General features: G+C 39.6%; 1 protein-coding gene across 1 annotated transcript in view; it reads left to right on the top strand.

Moving 5' to 3' along the window:
* The window catches only part of LOC126184879 (chondroitin sulfate synthase 2), a 121,684-nt gene that overhangs the window by 82,760 nt on the left and 21,537 nt on the right, over positions 1-17,387 (top strand). The window contains exons 5-7 of the mRNA XM_049927508.1: positions 7,212-7,378; positions 7,519-7,699; positions 8,188-8,475. Coding sequence (XP_049783465.1) covers positions 7,212-7,378; positions 7,519-7,699; positions 8,188-8,475 — 636 coding nt within the window. The remainder of the gene's footprint in view (positions 1-7,211; positions 7,379-7,518; positions 7,700-8,187; positions 8,476-17,387) is intronic.

Here is a 17,387-nt window from a genome sequence, read left to right as displayed (position 1 = left end):
TTTTATGTTTGAGTTTGGACTTCTGTACAGGCAAACAATGATTGTTTTTATTGATGTTAGTTCTACACCAGAAATTTCAAAATCACCTTCTTTTCCTAACTTTTTGCGAGATTTTAGGCAGCAGTAGCTGATACTGTCTTCCACAAATATACATGCTTCTCCAGGTGCAGATATTTTTCTACAGAAACAAGATGTAATAACATAACCCTGTGTACTTGTGATTGCTAACATCTCATCAGTTAGCCAATGTTCACTAAAACACATTACAAATACTTCTTTTAATTGATATGACAGTAATACTTCTAGCTCATTAATTTTGTTTTGCAATGACTGCATATTTTGATGGCCAATTATAAACTTGGGGTTTTTGCTTGGCATATCTGATTTATCACTTACCTTTATTTGTCTCTGCCTTCCTTTCATTTTAATCTGAAGAACACTTCTGGAATGAACTGTGGAGGTGCTGTCTTCATCTGTGGCCAGTAAAAATTCTCACTTCTTGATGGTGGTTTTCTCGCTCCAGCAGGTTGTGTCGTTATGGATATTTTTACTGTTGTATCTGACAATGTAGTTGTTTCTGTAGCTGAATATGTTGTCACTTTTGCTGTTTCTTTCTTCTCTGGTCCAGACTGTGTTGTTTTACCTGCTACCACGGTTCTTATAACTTCTTTCTCAACACTTCCCACTATAATCGGGAAGATGAGTGGCTGGAAGTGACAGACCGTAAGCTGTGTCTAGTGAAGCACACAACATTGCTGTGGCAGAGCTCCATCCAGCCACGCATGCAGGATGAGGTCCTCCTTACTCATATTTGCATTGGCCACAGCCCTATGACTCACAGCCTCATGCTCTGGTGAGAGGACCTTCGATGTGTGGTGCTTGTGGCATACAGATCACTGTGTGCCACATTTTACCAGATTGTGTGTTGTTATCAGACCAGAGGTCAGCTGCAGGATTGCCACCAAAGTTGCTCTGTCTTATTGGACATTCAAATGAATGTAGTTAGTTTTAAGGCATTGTGATACGTCCATCTTGTTTCCAAAAAATTTAGGGAAATGTTCTTAATGTGTTACCAGGGTGATTGGCTCAGGCTTTTTTTTTAACATTTCATTGTGCTGTTATTTCAGCTCTTCTGTGTCTTCTTTATGTATTAATCTCAGATATAGCACCTTTCCCATTTTCTCCATTGTGTTATGGCATGTGAGATAGAGTGATTGTCTAGGTCAGTGCAAGTGAGGTGTGAGTGAGTGAGTGAACTTCATTTCGTAGGTTTACTCCTTGTGGTGTGACAACATTTTTAGGCCTCTTAGCTACATTTGTTTCTTTTAATATTTGTAAGGGCACTGATAACTTCACCACTAGGTGCCCAAAACCACAGACCAAAAACCACACACACACACACACACACACACACACACACACACACACACACACACACACACACACACAGGAAGTCTATGCTCAGACATCAGTTTCCTAAAGCAGTGCAACACAATTTTAATAAAAGAAAAAGTTGAAAATGTTGCCTGTAAAAATCAGATGATATCTGATCAGTGTGAAGTGTAAAATATTTTGCATATGTTATACAGATGCTGGTAACTGAATATGTAGTATCAGAGTCTGGTAAAGGAAAGGTCTCTGATACAGATCTCCATTACAGCAAATTTTTATTTAAATTCTACAGTTTTTGTCAAGCAGAAATTGTAGTACATAAATACTGAATCATAATTTTGTGATGAAAATTATATTATTTTATTTTCAATTATGGGTCATATGAAAGAAATGAAAATTTGATACAGGCATGTGAAATGACTTATATACATCAATAATACTTCAGAATGAATATTCACTGTGCAGTGGAGTGTGTGCTGGAATGAAACTTCCTCACTGATTAAAACCAAATTAATCTGCCAGGAAGTTTCATCAATAACACTGGTGCATTTCATATGCTCATTTCTCCATGAAACAAAGAAAGAAGCAATTAATGAGCATTAGTAGTAAAGAGAGGAGATATGAAATCCCAGGTTTTCTTTTTCACTTTATTCACTGTGATTCTCAAAGTTTAACGTGACTATATCAGTTTGTTTCTGTAAATATCATTCATTCCACCAAGTATGGACACATACTGATTTTCTCATGGACTACATTTCCTTAAAATTCTGTGCCTATGACCACTAGACTTTATAAAGGCTGTATTTCCCAGTCCTTGCTGTAACACAAAATTCCAATCTCAGTTTTATCACAACCCAGAACAGCAACCCCCCCCCCCCCCCCCAGTGTTACGACTGACTGTTGGACTGTTGGCTTATAAAAAGTGTGAGCACTTTTTTCCTCCCCTACGTTTGTAGTTGGTTGCTCTAGCGCTACCAATGTAAATAAACATCCACTTGAAGGTATTCTGCTGAGCAAATCACCCCAATGTTACTTTAGACTATAAAGTTTGTAGTGTCATGACGTAGCGTACATGCGGATTTACTGTCTAAATTAGAACATTAATGTTTATTGTGGGTTTTTATCTTATCTGGTGTAATATGTGTTTCATGTTTAACTTCTTGCACTTGACATGGAAAATAAATCTTAAAACACCTAAATACATAAGAGCAGGCATTTTTGCATATCAACTTGTGCATTGCTTACCTGCAGTTACCATTGTATGCTGTTTCTCAGTCTTTCCTGACCCTCAACACCACCTTTGGGCTTTGCTAGGCTAATCACTTTTGGAATCTCAATGGTGTTTGCAATTTAGCAATAGTATTTGGAGCACTTGATTCAGGACATCACCTGTTGCATCAATTACCTTGATGACATCTGGGTTGCGGGCCCTATTCATGAGGAGCATTTACAAAACCTTCAGTCAGATATCAAACACCTCCTGAAGAATGGCCTTCACTGCAAGCTGGAAAAGTGCAGCTTTTTCTCCCTAAGGATGTATTTCTCGGGTCAGGTGCTTACTAAGGATGGTCTCATCCTTACAGATGACCACATCAAAGTCATCTTCAAACTGCCAATGTCGAAAACCTGAAAGAGATCTAGTCTTTTTTTGGTTAAGATTTCGTATTATGCTCTGTTCATTACCCAGGTTGTGCGTACCTGCCAGTCTCTTAACAAGCTTCGCTGGAATAGTGTTAAATTTGTGTGGTCTGCAGATTGACAATGAGATTTCCAGTCTCTTAATGAGTATTTGTTCTTGGATACGTGTCTGGCTTCCTTTACAACAGGTAAACCTTTAACCCTGGCCTGTGACAAGTCCCAGCATGACATTGGTGCCATTGTGTCACATCAGAACTTGGATGGCATCAAACGGACAATTGCTTATGGATTGAAGACACTTTTTGCTGAGCAGCGTAATTAGCTATTATTTTTGGGCTTAAAGAAAATTCACGTTTTCTTATATGGGACAAGGTTCATCCTCATCGCCATCACAAGCCATTGTTTGCTTTATTTGGCTTTTGTTCCAAGCTGCCAGATAGAATTGCCCATTAGTTGCAGTGGTCGGCTCTCTTGGACTGTAACTATTGTTATGATATTTGTTACCACTCCATCGCCCAGCATGCCAATGCTGATGCACTACTGCGACTGCTGGTGGGGCCCAATACTGAGTTCAGTGGGCAGGAGGCTCTTGTTTTGTATGATGCCTTGCAGCAAACCCTGTCAGATTTTCCATTGATGGCATGCGAAGTCGCAACCGCTATGACCACTGACCAGCTTTTCGAAAAAATCATTTAGCCATCCAGATGAGTTGGCCAGACTGCATCTCTTGGGGACGAGGCATGACATACATTTTTCCTCCTATGTGATCGGCTCAGTGTTGTCTAATAAACCCTCATGCTTGCCATGGAGAGCAGTGCTGTTGAGTAGTCATATCCCCAGTGTTGGGTCCTCGCATACTCCCATTGCTGCATGTGTCACACTGGAGTATAACTCTTATAAAGGCATTGCCATGACATCAGTTCTATTGGCTGGTGATTAATTGTGACATTAACAATTTGATAGCCCTGTGGAAAGTTTGCGTGGGCATACACCACAGGGTCTCCTGTATTTGTTGTACCCTGAGACACATGCCACAGACCACTTTGGCCCACTTCGTTTTCCTCCCAGAACTGCTGTTTGGGCCCAGTTCTTCAGCCAGTGGCAGGGGTAGCTGCTTGGTGTTGTAGTGAGTCAAAATGTTCAGCAGTTGTTTGTAGTGGACGTCAGTGGGACGCAGCTGACCTGTCATGCAAACCAGTTGTGACTGCGCCATGTTGGTGCATTGCCGCTGTGGCCTTCTGGTGAGCTGAGTGTCAGGGCTGATCATGACATTGCTCCAGGGATGAGCTCCCACATGCATGGCAAGCCTCCTCATTGCTGCCCCTGCATGCCCTGTGCAGTTCTCCCATCACGTGCAACCATGGGACCCAGAGAGGCTTGCACCTCCACCTGCGTAGGTGGAGCCCATGGATTTTGACCCATTTCCCTCCCCTTCCACCTTTCATCTTTCCAAGGTATTGTTGTGAGGGAAGAAAAGGGCAGAAAATTGCGTAAAAAGTTTCAATATCACAAATTGGATGTATCTTTTTTATTTGTATTTTTATTAACAGCAAATGATAAGTAGGGACTTGATTTCTGTGTTGCAGATATTTTCTTTTAACAGTATCTGAATTAGGAAATTAAGTAGGGATTATCTGGCAGGTGTGCTGTTTCTTTGACTGTAAATATTTTGTAGTTTTAATGTTTTTCAGTGTTACATTTTGTTTCAAAAGGATTGATAGAGTTGAGTAATGGCACAAGTCTGTGTTTTGAACCTTCATAACCATAACCATGAGAGAAAGGTTGGACTTGTGAACTAGAAGCTATTTGCATAAATTGTAATAGTAGGTGGTTAAATTAAAGTGCAGCAACTCTCAGAGGCCCAGTATAGTCTGTAATTATCATGTGGCAGTCAAACTTGGTAGATATGCTAATGCATTAATGCCAAACCGATTTACACTGGGGAAAAAAAATTGGTTCCAATTTTGGTGACCAGGTGCAAACTTGCTGCTGTGAATGCAAGAAATGCATATATAAATGTTTCCATACATAATGGATTAGGAACAAGATCTCGGCAGAAAAGATCAAACAAGTGAGAAAGGTATCATGTTGATTTTATTATTAATTGTAGCTTGCACACTTTATTCAATATGAGTGCTGGAGATAATGATGTGATCAACAATTGCTTGCAGTAGTTCCCATGCAATCTGAGCAATGTGTTCCTGTGTATTAGCTTTCAGATCACATAGAGGCCAAATGTATCCCTGGTAAACATGTTCTTTTAGATATCCCCAGAGCCAAAAGTCACATGGATTCATATCAGGTGAGCTTACAGGCCATGCATCTGGAAAACCTCTGAAGATAAAATGTTCATGGAAGGTTGCATGAAGCAAACCTTTCATGGGTGACATAAGGTGGTGTTGTGCCATCTTGCACAAAAACTGCGGTTTCCCCACAGTTGTACTCTTCTAAAACAAGAATCACATACTGTACAAGGCAGTCTCATAATGTGCAGAATCACGGTACACCTTACAGGCCCTCTGGGTGTATTCTCTTCAAAGAATGGATCAAGAATAAAGGTGCTTGTGAACCCACACCACACAGTCACATACAACAAGTGCAATGGCATCTTCATCCACAACACATGGTTTAACAGTATCCCAATTCAGTACTTCTGTGTATTCACTGCACTCTGTAGTGTAAAATGTACCTTGCCACACCATAGAATATTGCCTGGCCAAATGAGCCAGAAACCGAAGAGCAACTTCAGAACACTGCTGTAGATCATTAGGTTTTAATTGCTCCACCTTCTGGATCATGTACAGGTACCAGAGTAGTGAAGGCTGCAAAAACTTTCTGTAATCTTGCCCATGGGATGGACAGTTCTCATGACACTGCATGAGCACTAGTACTGCGTGGGCCACATGCTGCATGGACAGTTACAGCAACAGCAACCTCATTAATAACTCCTACCGGAATAGGATGCCTTCCTCTTCCAGGTGCCACACCAAGTTGACTTATGTTTCGAATTTCATTACCATCTTTTTTAAACCATTAAATGACATCAGGCCTCTCTACATACCTTTCAGTCAGCAATACTCTCCCAGTGAGGTACTGTAATTGCTACCAGTCACATAAAACAGATTCACTAACAGTGTACGGTCTCTCTTCTCAGTAGCCATATTGTTCACTCATGCTATGGTTTGTCCAGTGACAGTGTGTATGTCATACTGTCATACAAACAGTGTACAATCCCAAATTTGGACCTGGTAGCCCAAATTGGAACTATTTTTTTTTTTCAACATAAATTGGTTCTGCATTAACACATTGGCATATCTATCAAGTTTCACTGCCATACAATAATTGCACCCCACACTGGACCTCCCTTAGTAACTGCACTTTAATTTCAACCACCCACTCACTACATGGTCTCCATAATTATGGGCACACACTTTGACAACTGATTAAAAAAAATTTAGAACTTCATTGTCACCACAGACACCTTATTATTTGATTCAACTGCCTGTAGTCTCAGTCCGTTTCTATTGCTTCAGTACCTGCATAAAGGAAAGGAATATCATTTCGAGGATAGAAAGGATTGAGTGTTACATGTCTGAAAGAACAGACACTGCATATGTATGTAACTGGGATGAGATGGCCCAATAATATCTTCACTACAGATGCACAAACATGTTCGATCTCTTATAGGAGTCAGTGAATCACTGCAAGTAGTGAAAGTAATGGGCAGGGGCATGATGTAGCATTGTGTGGATAAATTCGAAGTTTGAGTCAGGGAGGGGTCATGTCTGGGTGAATGAGGAAATCGAAAAATCTGAGTTTGAATCACAGTCTGGCACAAATTTTCAACTTTCCCCACTGATGCATTTCAATTACCAATAACAGCGGGTGTCTTCATATCCTTTGGATCATAACTTCTACTTGCTACAGAATTTCACATAACAATCAACAAGTCTTAAATGTCAGATGTTGTAGCAGATCAGATACTTATGGACAGTTAAAATTCCATTTTTTCTGTGCCTGTTCCTGTGGATATGTGGATGTGTTCATGCCAGTTGAGAGCAGTATCAGTGAAATTTATTTATACAACCTTTTTATTTGGTAGAATTTTTTCCTCACACTCACAATTTTTTGGTACACTGGAGAAGCTGTTTTCTCTCTACAAGTTCACATCTGTTTTTCAGTATGTATTAAAAGCAGCTGTGTTGAAAATTGAAAACCTGTACAATGGACAGTTGGTGTTTCGTAAACTCATAAATGGCTACAGAAGATTTGACCAGTCTCGTGGAATGGACTACCGTCTAGATATGGCATTCAAAAGTACAACTACTGGGCGTGAAGTACATAAAAGGTGAATTGTTATTGGTAGTTATGATATCTCATTACTTTTGAGGGTTAGTGTAAGATCTAAAATGTGTCAGAATGTTATAGCTTTTATAGACTTCATAAAATAGGGTTAAGTATTAAAACAGTATTGTCACTGTGTTACAGGATTGAAGTTTGCAAGGCTTTGGGTAAAGTAGAGATTATTCCCATGCCTTATGTAACTGAGAACACTCGGGTTAATCTTATTCTTCCTGTTGAAGCAGATTTGAAAGAGGAAGCTAAAACCTTCATGGAGCAGTATGCAAAAATTTGTATGGAAAAGCATGACAAAACATTCCTTATGCTGGTAAGTGTTTGAATGGGAACAGAAATGTAACGTAACATTTTTCAGATTTTTTTTTCAGAACAGATAACCTTCTGCCTACCAGATAAAAACTGAGAATACTTTATACTAATCACTGTTAAACTGATGGGCCAAATGCAGAAATCAGTAATTTGAAAAGTGTGACTGGTTTTTATTAAGAAAAGCATGTGAATGATATGAAGACCAGAAGTTAACTGGAATGCACAATAAAATTAAAATGCTTATTTTGTTGAAGGGAAGGAGTATCTCCTTCAGTCATTATTGCCCTCTTAAATCTGTTTTCCTGCTCTGAAGACCAAGCAAATAAACTCTTCATTCATTCTTCTATAGAATTCTTTCTGATAACTTTTGTCAGTACACCATCAATCCTGTGTAATTTCCAGGTAAGTCAATATATTAACTGCATAAGTATACATGGAATATGTTTGAGAGTTCTTTTTTGTGAGCAGTTACCCAGTTTTCCATTGCAGGTTTTACTGTACGATGCAAAAGTGCCGGGCAAGGGCAACAAAGATGATATATTCTTAGATGTCAAAAATATGGCATTGGCACTGAGTGACAAGTACAAAAAAGATGGTGGTAAAATAGCATGGGTGTCAATAAAGGTTCCTGCACCCATCCAGACTGGAGTTGTCCTCCACTCAGGTTCTCTCATTGACTTTGCAGTTGTGGATCTTGTTGTCAAAAAGCTCCCACCTGATTCCTTAATATTATTATGCCAGCCAAATATGGAAATACGGCAGGATTACCTCAATAGGGTAAGTATATCTTGTTTCTTTTTTTCTGTGAAAATAATAAAGTAGACATTGTTAATGTGGGTGAATGCTAGGACTGAAAGGGCATGACCAGTTTCTTTCTCTGATATGCCAACAGCTTATGGCCGCGTTGTTAGCATTGCTGACTCTCAATCGCAGGGCCCTGAGTTTGATTCCTGTCTGGGTTGGGGATTTTCTTCACTTGGGACTGGGTGCGTGTGTTGTCCGCATCGGCATTTCATCATTATTGCAGGAGTGAGGTCTCATAAAAATACTTTCATCAGGTGGCCAAACTCCTCAGAAGGGGTCTCCAGACCATAAGTGCCATACACACATTTTTCCCCCCCAATCTGAACTTTTACCCCATCTCTAATGATCTTGACATCAATGAAATGTTACACCCTAATCTCCCTTTCTTCAAGACATTCATGAATTAATCATTCATGTGAAAACCAAACATTGGTTCTTCATGTTCACTCCTCCACTTCAGACAATTTGGTTAACTACTGTGTGATTTGATTGCACATCTTATCCTTATATTGTTACCAAATGATAAACTAAGTAAGGGAATTATGTCTGAAGAGCTTTAAAACCATGCACCAGTATGGAGATTGTTATGAGTGCATACCATCATTGTGTTCAGTCCCACCTAAATTATTGAGTAATGCTCTGGGGAAACACTCCTGTGTTACATTGTACACTTAGAATTCAAAAGAGGTGAATGAGAAGTAAAATAAGGAACAATTGTAAACCTGGTTTCACAATGTTGAATATAATCCCACAAGCATGTATTTACATCAGAGGTATACTTCTGTTTTTTAAATCATGCACAACTGATAAGAACTAAAGGATTCAAAGAAACTATGATGACCACAAAGACAATTGCAAACTGAACAGAAACCTTTATGTAACCCACACTAATATTTGACTGTGCAAGAATTAAATTTTCACATGAACTTGAAACTTATTTACACAGTCCCTGAAATCATAAAATCCATCAAGGAAATAAAGCTCTTTAAATAATAAATATGGAAATGTTATACTAGGGATCTGAAGAATATCCTTAGAGGATTCCTTGAAAACTGTTTCTAGTGAGTTTTTGCAGATATTAGGAAAGTCTTTTGGAGTGTCTGCATGTGTATGTTGTTTATTCTGTGTTACAGTCACATGAGTTAAACAGACTTGTGACCATTTACATTGCCCTTCATTGTGTGTGTTTATTGTTCTCTGATGTGGATAACAGATGATGTGTGTGAAATCTTATGGGACTTAACTGCTAAGGTCATCAGTCCCTAAGTTTACACACTACTTAACCTAAATTATCCTAAAGACAAACACACACACCCATGCCCGAGGGAGGAGTCGAACCTTCGCCGGGACCAGCCGCACAGTCCATGACTGCAGCGCCTTAGACAATGTGGATAACACACTCTTAAGCAGTATTCCAGTATTAGCTGTAAAAATGTTTTGTAAGCAGTTCCTTTCATGGAAAAACTGCTACTGGTATTTGCCAATATGCTTTCAAGAAACCAAAGTCTGTCAGTCACTTTACTAGTGGATATTCACTGGTATTTCTCTGATTTTTTTTTCTTTTAATGTTGTGTATGCCAACTTTCTCTCTCTCTCTCTCTCTCTCTCTCTCTCTCTCTCTCTCTCTCTCTGCATTTGGAGCCAAATGCCAGTCTTTATAACAAGTTGAAATTTTATCGAAGCCTGATGTTCTTTTTTTTTTAGTTAGTTCTTTTTCATAGACAACCATGTTATGTGATTGATTTCACTGTGGGAAACATTATACTTCCACCATTTTATCCTTTTTTCACTCTTCTCTATTTTACATTTTTATTTTGCCTTTGGCTCTTAATGACTTATCGAGTATTTTGGCATGCTGCTTCAGAAACTGGACTTACATTCAAGAGACATTGGATTCAAAGCACAATATAATTTGAAAAAAAAAAAAAAAACTGCAACATCAAGAAGACGTTTTGTGACATAAACGAAAATTGGTAGGTGTGTTTCTTCATCTGAAAGACAATTGTTGTTGTGGTCTGCAGTCCTGAGACTGGTTTGATGCAGCTCTCCTTGCTACTCTATCCTGTGCAAGCTTCTTCATCTCCCAGTACCTACTGCAACCTACATCCTTCTGAATTTGCTTAGTGTATTCATCTCTTGGTCTCCCTCTACGATTTTTACCCTCAATGCTGCCCTCCAATGCTAAATTGGTGATCCCTTGATGCCTCAGAACATGTCCTACCAACCGGTCCCTTCTTCTTGTCAAGTTGTGCCACAAACTCCTCTTCTCCCCAATTCTATTCAATACCTCCTCATTAGTTATGTGATCTACCCATCTAATCTTCAGCATTCTTCTTTAGCACCACATTTCAAAAGCTTCTATTCTTTTCTTGTCCAAACTATTTATCATCCATGTTTCACTTCCATACATGGCTACACTCCATGCAAATACTTTCAGAAATGACTTCCTGACACTTAAATCTATACTCAATGTTAACAAATTTCTCTTCTTCAGAAACACTTTCCTTGCCATTACCAGTCTACATTTTATATCCTCTCTACTTCGACCATCATCAGTTATTTTGCTCCCCAAATAGCAAAATTCCTTTGCTACTTTAAGTGCCTCATTTCCTAATCTAATTCCCTCAGCATCACCCAACTTTATTCGACTACATTCCATTATCCTCATTTTGCTTTTGTTGATGTTCATTTTATACCCTCCTTTCAACACACAATCCATTCCATTTAACTGCTCTTCCAAGTCCTTTGCTGTCTCTGACAGAATTACAATGTCATCGGCGAACCTCAAAGTTTTTATTTCTTCTCCATGGATTTTAATACCTACTCCGAATTTTTCTTTTGTTTCCTTCACTGCTTGCTCAATATACAGATTGAATAACATCGGGGAGAGGCTACAACCCTGTCTCACTCCCTTCCCAACCACTGCTTCCCTTTCATGCCCCTCAACTCTTATAACTGCCATCTGGTTTCTGTTGTTGTTGTTGTGGTCTTCAGTCCTGAGACTGGTTTGATGCAGCTCTCCATGCTACTCTATCCTGTGCTAGCTTCTTCATCTCCCAGTACCTACTGCAACCTACATCCTTCTGAATCTGCTTAGTGTATTCATCTCTTGGTCTCCCTCTACGATTTTTACCCTCCACGCTGCCCTCCAATACTAAATTGGTGATCCCTTGATGCCTCAGAACATGTCCTACCAACCGATCCCTTCTTCTGGTCAAGTTGTGCCACAAACTTCTCTTCTCCCCAATCCTATTCAATACTTCCTCATTAGTTATGTGATCTACCCATCTAATCTTCAGCATTCTTCTGTAGCACCACATTTCGAAAGCTTCTATTCTTTTCTTGTCCAAACTATTTACCGTCCATGTTTCACTTCCATACATGGCTACACTCCATACAAATACTTTCAGAAATGACTTCCTGACACTTAAATCTATACTCGATGTTAACAAATTTCTCTTCTTCAGAAACGCTTTCCTTGCCATTGCCAGCCTACATTTTATATCCTCTCTACTTCGACCATCATCAGTTATTTTGCTCCCCAAATAGCAAAACTCCTTTACTACTTTAAGTGTCTCATTTCCTAATGTAATACCCTCAACCTCACCCAACTTAATTCGACTACATTCCATTATCCTTGTTTTGCTTTTGTTGATGTTCATCTTATATCCTCCCTTCAAGACACCATCCATTCCGTTCAACTGCTCTTCCAAGTCCTTTGCTGTCTCTGACAGAATTACAATGTCATCGGCGAACCTCAAAGTTTTTATTTCTTCTCCATGGATTTTAACACCTGCTCCGAATTTTTCTTTTGTTTCCTTTACTGCTTGCTCAATATACAGATTGAATAACATCAGGGAGAGGCTACAACCCTGTCTTACTCCCTTCCCAACCACTGCTTCCCTTACATGCCCCTCGAATCTTATAACTGCCATCTGGTTTCTGTACAAATTGTAAATAGCCTTTCGCTCCCTGTATTTTATCCCTGCCACCTTCAGAATTTGAAAGAGTGTATTCCAGTCAACATTGTCAAAAGCTTTCTCCAAGCCTACAAATGCTAGAAACGTAGGTTTGCCTTTTCTTAATCTAGCTTCTAAGATAAGTCGCAGGGTCAGTATTGCCTCACGTGTTCCAAAATTTCTACGGAATCCGAACTGATCTTCCCCGAGGTCAGCTTCTACTAGTTTTTCCATTCGTCTGTAAAGAATCCGCGTTAGTATTTTGCAGCCGTGACTTATTAAACCGACAGTTCGATAATTTTCACATTTGTCAACACCTGCTTTCTTTGGGATTGGAATTATTATATTCTTCTTGAAGTCTGAGGGTATTTTGCCTGTTTCATACATCTTGCTCACCAGATTGTAGAGTTTCATCAGGACTGGCTCTCCCTAGGCTGTCAGTAGTTCTAATTGAATGTTGTCTACTCCCGGGGCCTTGTTTCGACTCAGGTCTTTCAGTGCTCTGTCAAACTCTTCACGCAGTATCTTATCTCCCATTTCGTCTTCATCTACATCCTCTTCCATTTCCATAATATTGTCCTCAAGTACATCGCGCTTGTATAGACCCTCTATACACTCCTTCCATCTTTCTGCTTTCCCTTCTTTGCTTAGAACTGGGTTTCCATCTGAGCTTTTGATATTCATACAAGTGGTTCTCTTTTCTCCAAAGGTCTCTTTAATTTTCCTGTAGGCTGTATCTATCTTACCCCTAGTGAGATAAGTCTCTACATCCTTACATTTGTCCTCTAGCCATGCCTGCTTAGCCATTTTGCACTTCCTGTCGACCTCATTTTTGAGACATTTGTATTCCTTTTTGCCTGCTTCATTTACTGCATTTTTATATTTTCTCCTTTCATCAATTAAATTCAGTATTTCTTCTTTCACCCAAGGATTTCTACTAGCCCTCGTCTTTTTACCTACTTGATCCTCTGCTGCCTCCACTACTTCATCCCTCAAAGCTACCCATTCTTCTTCTACTGTATTTCTTTCCCCCAATCCTGTCAATTGTTCCCTTATGCTCTCTCTGAAACTCTGTACAACCTCTGGTTTAGTCAGTTTATCCAGGTCCCATCTCCTTAAATTCCCACCTTTTTGCAGTTTCTTCAGTTTTAATCTACAGGTCATAACCAATAGATTGTGGTCAGAATCCACATCTGCCCCTGCAAATGTCTTACAATTTAAAACCTGGTTCCTAAATCTCCGTCTTACCATTATATAATCTATCTGAAACCTGTCAGTATCTCCAGGCTTCTTCCATGTATACAACCTTCTTTCATGATTCTTGAACCAAGTGTTAGCTATGATTAAGTTGTGCTCTGTGCAAAATTCTACCAGGCGGCTTCCTCTTTCATTTCTTACCCCCAATCCATATTCACCTACTACGTTTCCTTCTCTCCCTTTTCCTACTGCCGAATTCCAGTCACCCATGACTATTAAATTTTCGTCTCCCTTCACAATCTGAATAATTTCTTTTATTTCATCATACATTTCTTCAATTTCTTCATCATCTGCAGAGCTAGTTGGCATATAAACTTGTACTACTGTAGTAGGCGTGGGCTTCATATCTATCTTGGCCACAATAATGCGTTCACTATGCTGTTTGTAGTAGCTTACCCACATTCTTATTTTACTATTCATTATTAAACCTACTCCTGCATTACCCCTATTTGATTTTGTGTTTATAACCCTGTAGTCACCTGACCAGAAGTCTTGTTCCTCCTTCCACCGAACTTCACTAATTCCCACTATATCTAACTTTAACCTATCCATTTCCCTTTTTAAATTTTCTAACCTACCTGCCAGATTAAGGGATCTGACATTCCACGCTCCGATCCGTAGAACGCCAGTTTTCTTTCTCCTGATAACGATATCCTCTTGAGTAGTCCCCACCCGGAGATCTGAATAGGGGACTATTTTACCTCCGGAATATTTTACCCAAGAGGACGCCATCATCATTTAACCATACAGTAAAGCTGCTTGCCCTCGGGAAAAATTACGGCCGTAGTTTCCCCTTGCTTTCAGCTGTTCGCAGTACCAGCACAGCAAGGCCGTTTTGGTTAGTGTTACAAGGCCAGATCAATCATCCAGACTGTTGCCCTTGCAACTACTGAAAAGGCTGCTGCCCCTCTTCAGGAACCACACGTTTGTCTGGCCTCTCAACAGATGCCCCTCCGTTGTGGTTGCACCTACGGTACGGCTATCTGTATCGCTGAGGCATGCAAGCCTCCCCAGCAACGGCAAGGTCCATGGTTCATGGGGGGGCTGAAAGACAATATCTATACAAATTTCACACCAGCTGCATAAGAGTGGCACCAGTAGTACCACTGTGAGGATGCAAATCAGGTTTGCTTTAAATACACTCTGCAGTGATCATGAGTGTTATTTACATTTGAGATTGGACATGGTGAGTTGATGTTAATCAAGAATACCTTTCAGTCGACAAAGACACCATTATCATCACCTCGCTGAGTTTGATAAAGGTGATGTAATAGGCTATGAGAAGCTAAATGTTCTTTCTGTGATATTGCAGAAAGACTTGGCAAGAATGTAGCCTCTGCACATGATTGCCGACAGCAGTGATCTGAAGACTGTATAGACCGGGTTCCCAATGGCCACATGACGCTGTGAAGAGGGAAGACCATCGTGTTTGGTGTATGGCTCTGGTGCATCATACCACATCTGCAGAAGCAATTTGAGCAGCAGTTGGCACCACAGTGACACACCGAACTGTTCCAAATCGGTTACTTCAAGGACAGCTCCAAGCCAGGTGTCCTGTTGTGTGCATTCCACTGACTGCAAACCACCATTATTTGTGACTTCAGTGGTTTCAAGTGAGAGCTCATTGGAGGACAGAGTGGAGATTTGTTGTTTTTTCTTATGAAAGCTGGTTCCATCTCGGTGCCGGTGATGGCTGTGTGTTGGTTAGGAGAAGGCCAGTTGAGGGCCTGCAAACAACCTATCTGCGTGCTAAACACACTGGTCCAACACCAGGAGTTATGGTATATGGTGCAATTTTGTATTACAGCAGGAGCACTCTCGTGGTTATCTCATGCAGCCTGACTGCAAATTTGTACGTCAACCTAGTGATTTGAACTGTTGTGCTGCCAAATTCATGAGCAACATTCCAGGGGGTGTTTTCCAACAGGATAACACTCTCCAATTTACCACCATTGTAACCCAACATGCGTTACAGAGTGTAGACATGTTGCCTTGGCCTGAGCAATCACCAGATCTTGTCTCCTATTATGTACATATGAGACATCATCAGACAACATCTCCATCAACATCCACAAACAGCAAAACCATCTGTGTATCGACTGATCAATTGCAACAGTCATGGAACTCCATCCCACGAACGTACATTCAGAACCTGTACAACACAATGTGTCCACATTTTCATGCTTTCATTTTACATTCTGGTGGTTACCAGCTATTAATGTACCAGCATTTCACATTTCCAGTGGCTTATCTCATGCTTACATTAACCTGTAATGTTAATCACTTAAATATATTACCTACACAATTCCCAAAATTTCATTACTCTACGTAAGTTATTTTTGCATGTTGCAATTTTTTCCGTCAGTGTAGTTAATCTGATTTAAATTTTCTATGGTTTTCCTAAATAACTACTTCTCTGTGCTGGGATAGTTCTGCCAACAAGTGAATGCTCAATTCCCTTTGAAGTGTACGTGTCGCCTGGATAGAGCGGGTTTTTACTTGCTGTTACACTTCTATGATTTTTTAAGAACTGATGAAATTCATTGCCACAAATTATTGTATAAACATTATACTGTACATTTAATTTCCTTCGCATAGGTTTTATACAAAATATTGGAGAGGATTGCAGGTTTAAATCATATATGCCAATTACATGTGTTTTACTCATATTTTGGGGGGTTTTGACATTCTCCTAAATTCTTCATTTTCCTCAGTTTTGCATTTTTTAAAAGTCTGGCTTAATGAAAACATAAAATAGGGGTTTTGCGATAAATCCATTTGCTGCATTGGTACTTTTAATCAATGGTAGTACTGAAAACAAGTAACAGAAATTCAGAGTGCTTCCCTCAACTGGTACAACAATGTTCAGAAATTGAAGCCTCGTGCCCATCTCAACAAAAAATTTAACAAAGCATAACACTCCCGAGGCAGAATGTGGTGAGACATGGAGACTCACAGACATGACTCCTCTGGTGGTCCACACGGGCATATTTCATTGATAGCCACGGGCATTGTAGGGAACACCCTGCTGTGAACAGTTGATGCCCACAGCTATCTCAAGTAGCCATACCCACTTTGCTTATTAAAATTAATCATTGCCTTCCATTTGGTACTTTGCAATGTCCTAATAATTTTCTACTGATAAGGGGGATCTTTTCCCAGGTGATGAACAGCAAAATGTATCACCCAGTTATGCAATAGAAAGCAAATAGAAATTTTGAAACCTGTCAAGCAAATGCCTGCATGCTCTGAAAGAGTCATTTAAAATGTGGACTACAGTTGAAATATTTGTTACAGTAGTCAAAAGCCACACCATATCATTACATTTTAAACTCTCCAACGTATTAGAATTTGAAATCTGTAACTCCACAAATTCTAATAAATTTTGCACATCATTTGTTTTTAATGAAATTACTCTGTCGGTAGTGTGTATAGAAAAGTCAACCTGATGAAAGCATATTGGTTTTAAAATTACATGTTTCTGCTAAGTTTGGTTTTTCTGTCTTTCTTTCTTGCCACTCATAAAAAAAATATTTAAAAATGTAGTAATTGCAAAAATATGTACTACATCTTTTTGACAATTTGCTAAGTGTTATCTTTTTTCGTTTACCACAATATACTTATAGTACAGTTATTACCACCTTAGAACAGTTGAAAGTAACACGATGT

This window comes from Schistocerca cancellata, chromosome 4 (assembly GCF_023864275.1).
Source record: "Schistocerca cancellata isolate TAMUIC-IGC-003103 chromosome 4, iqSchCanc2.1, whole genome shotgun sequence".
In the NCBI taxonomy this organism is placed as follows: Eukaryota; Metazoa; Arthropoda; class Insecta; order Orthoptera; family Acrididae; genus Schistocerca; species Schistocerca cancellata.
Note: the sequence above shows the minus strand (reverse complement) of the source record. Positions and strands in the feature narration are given on the sequence as shown.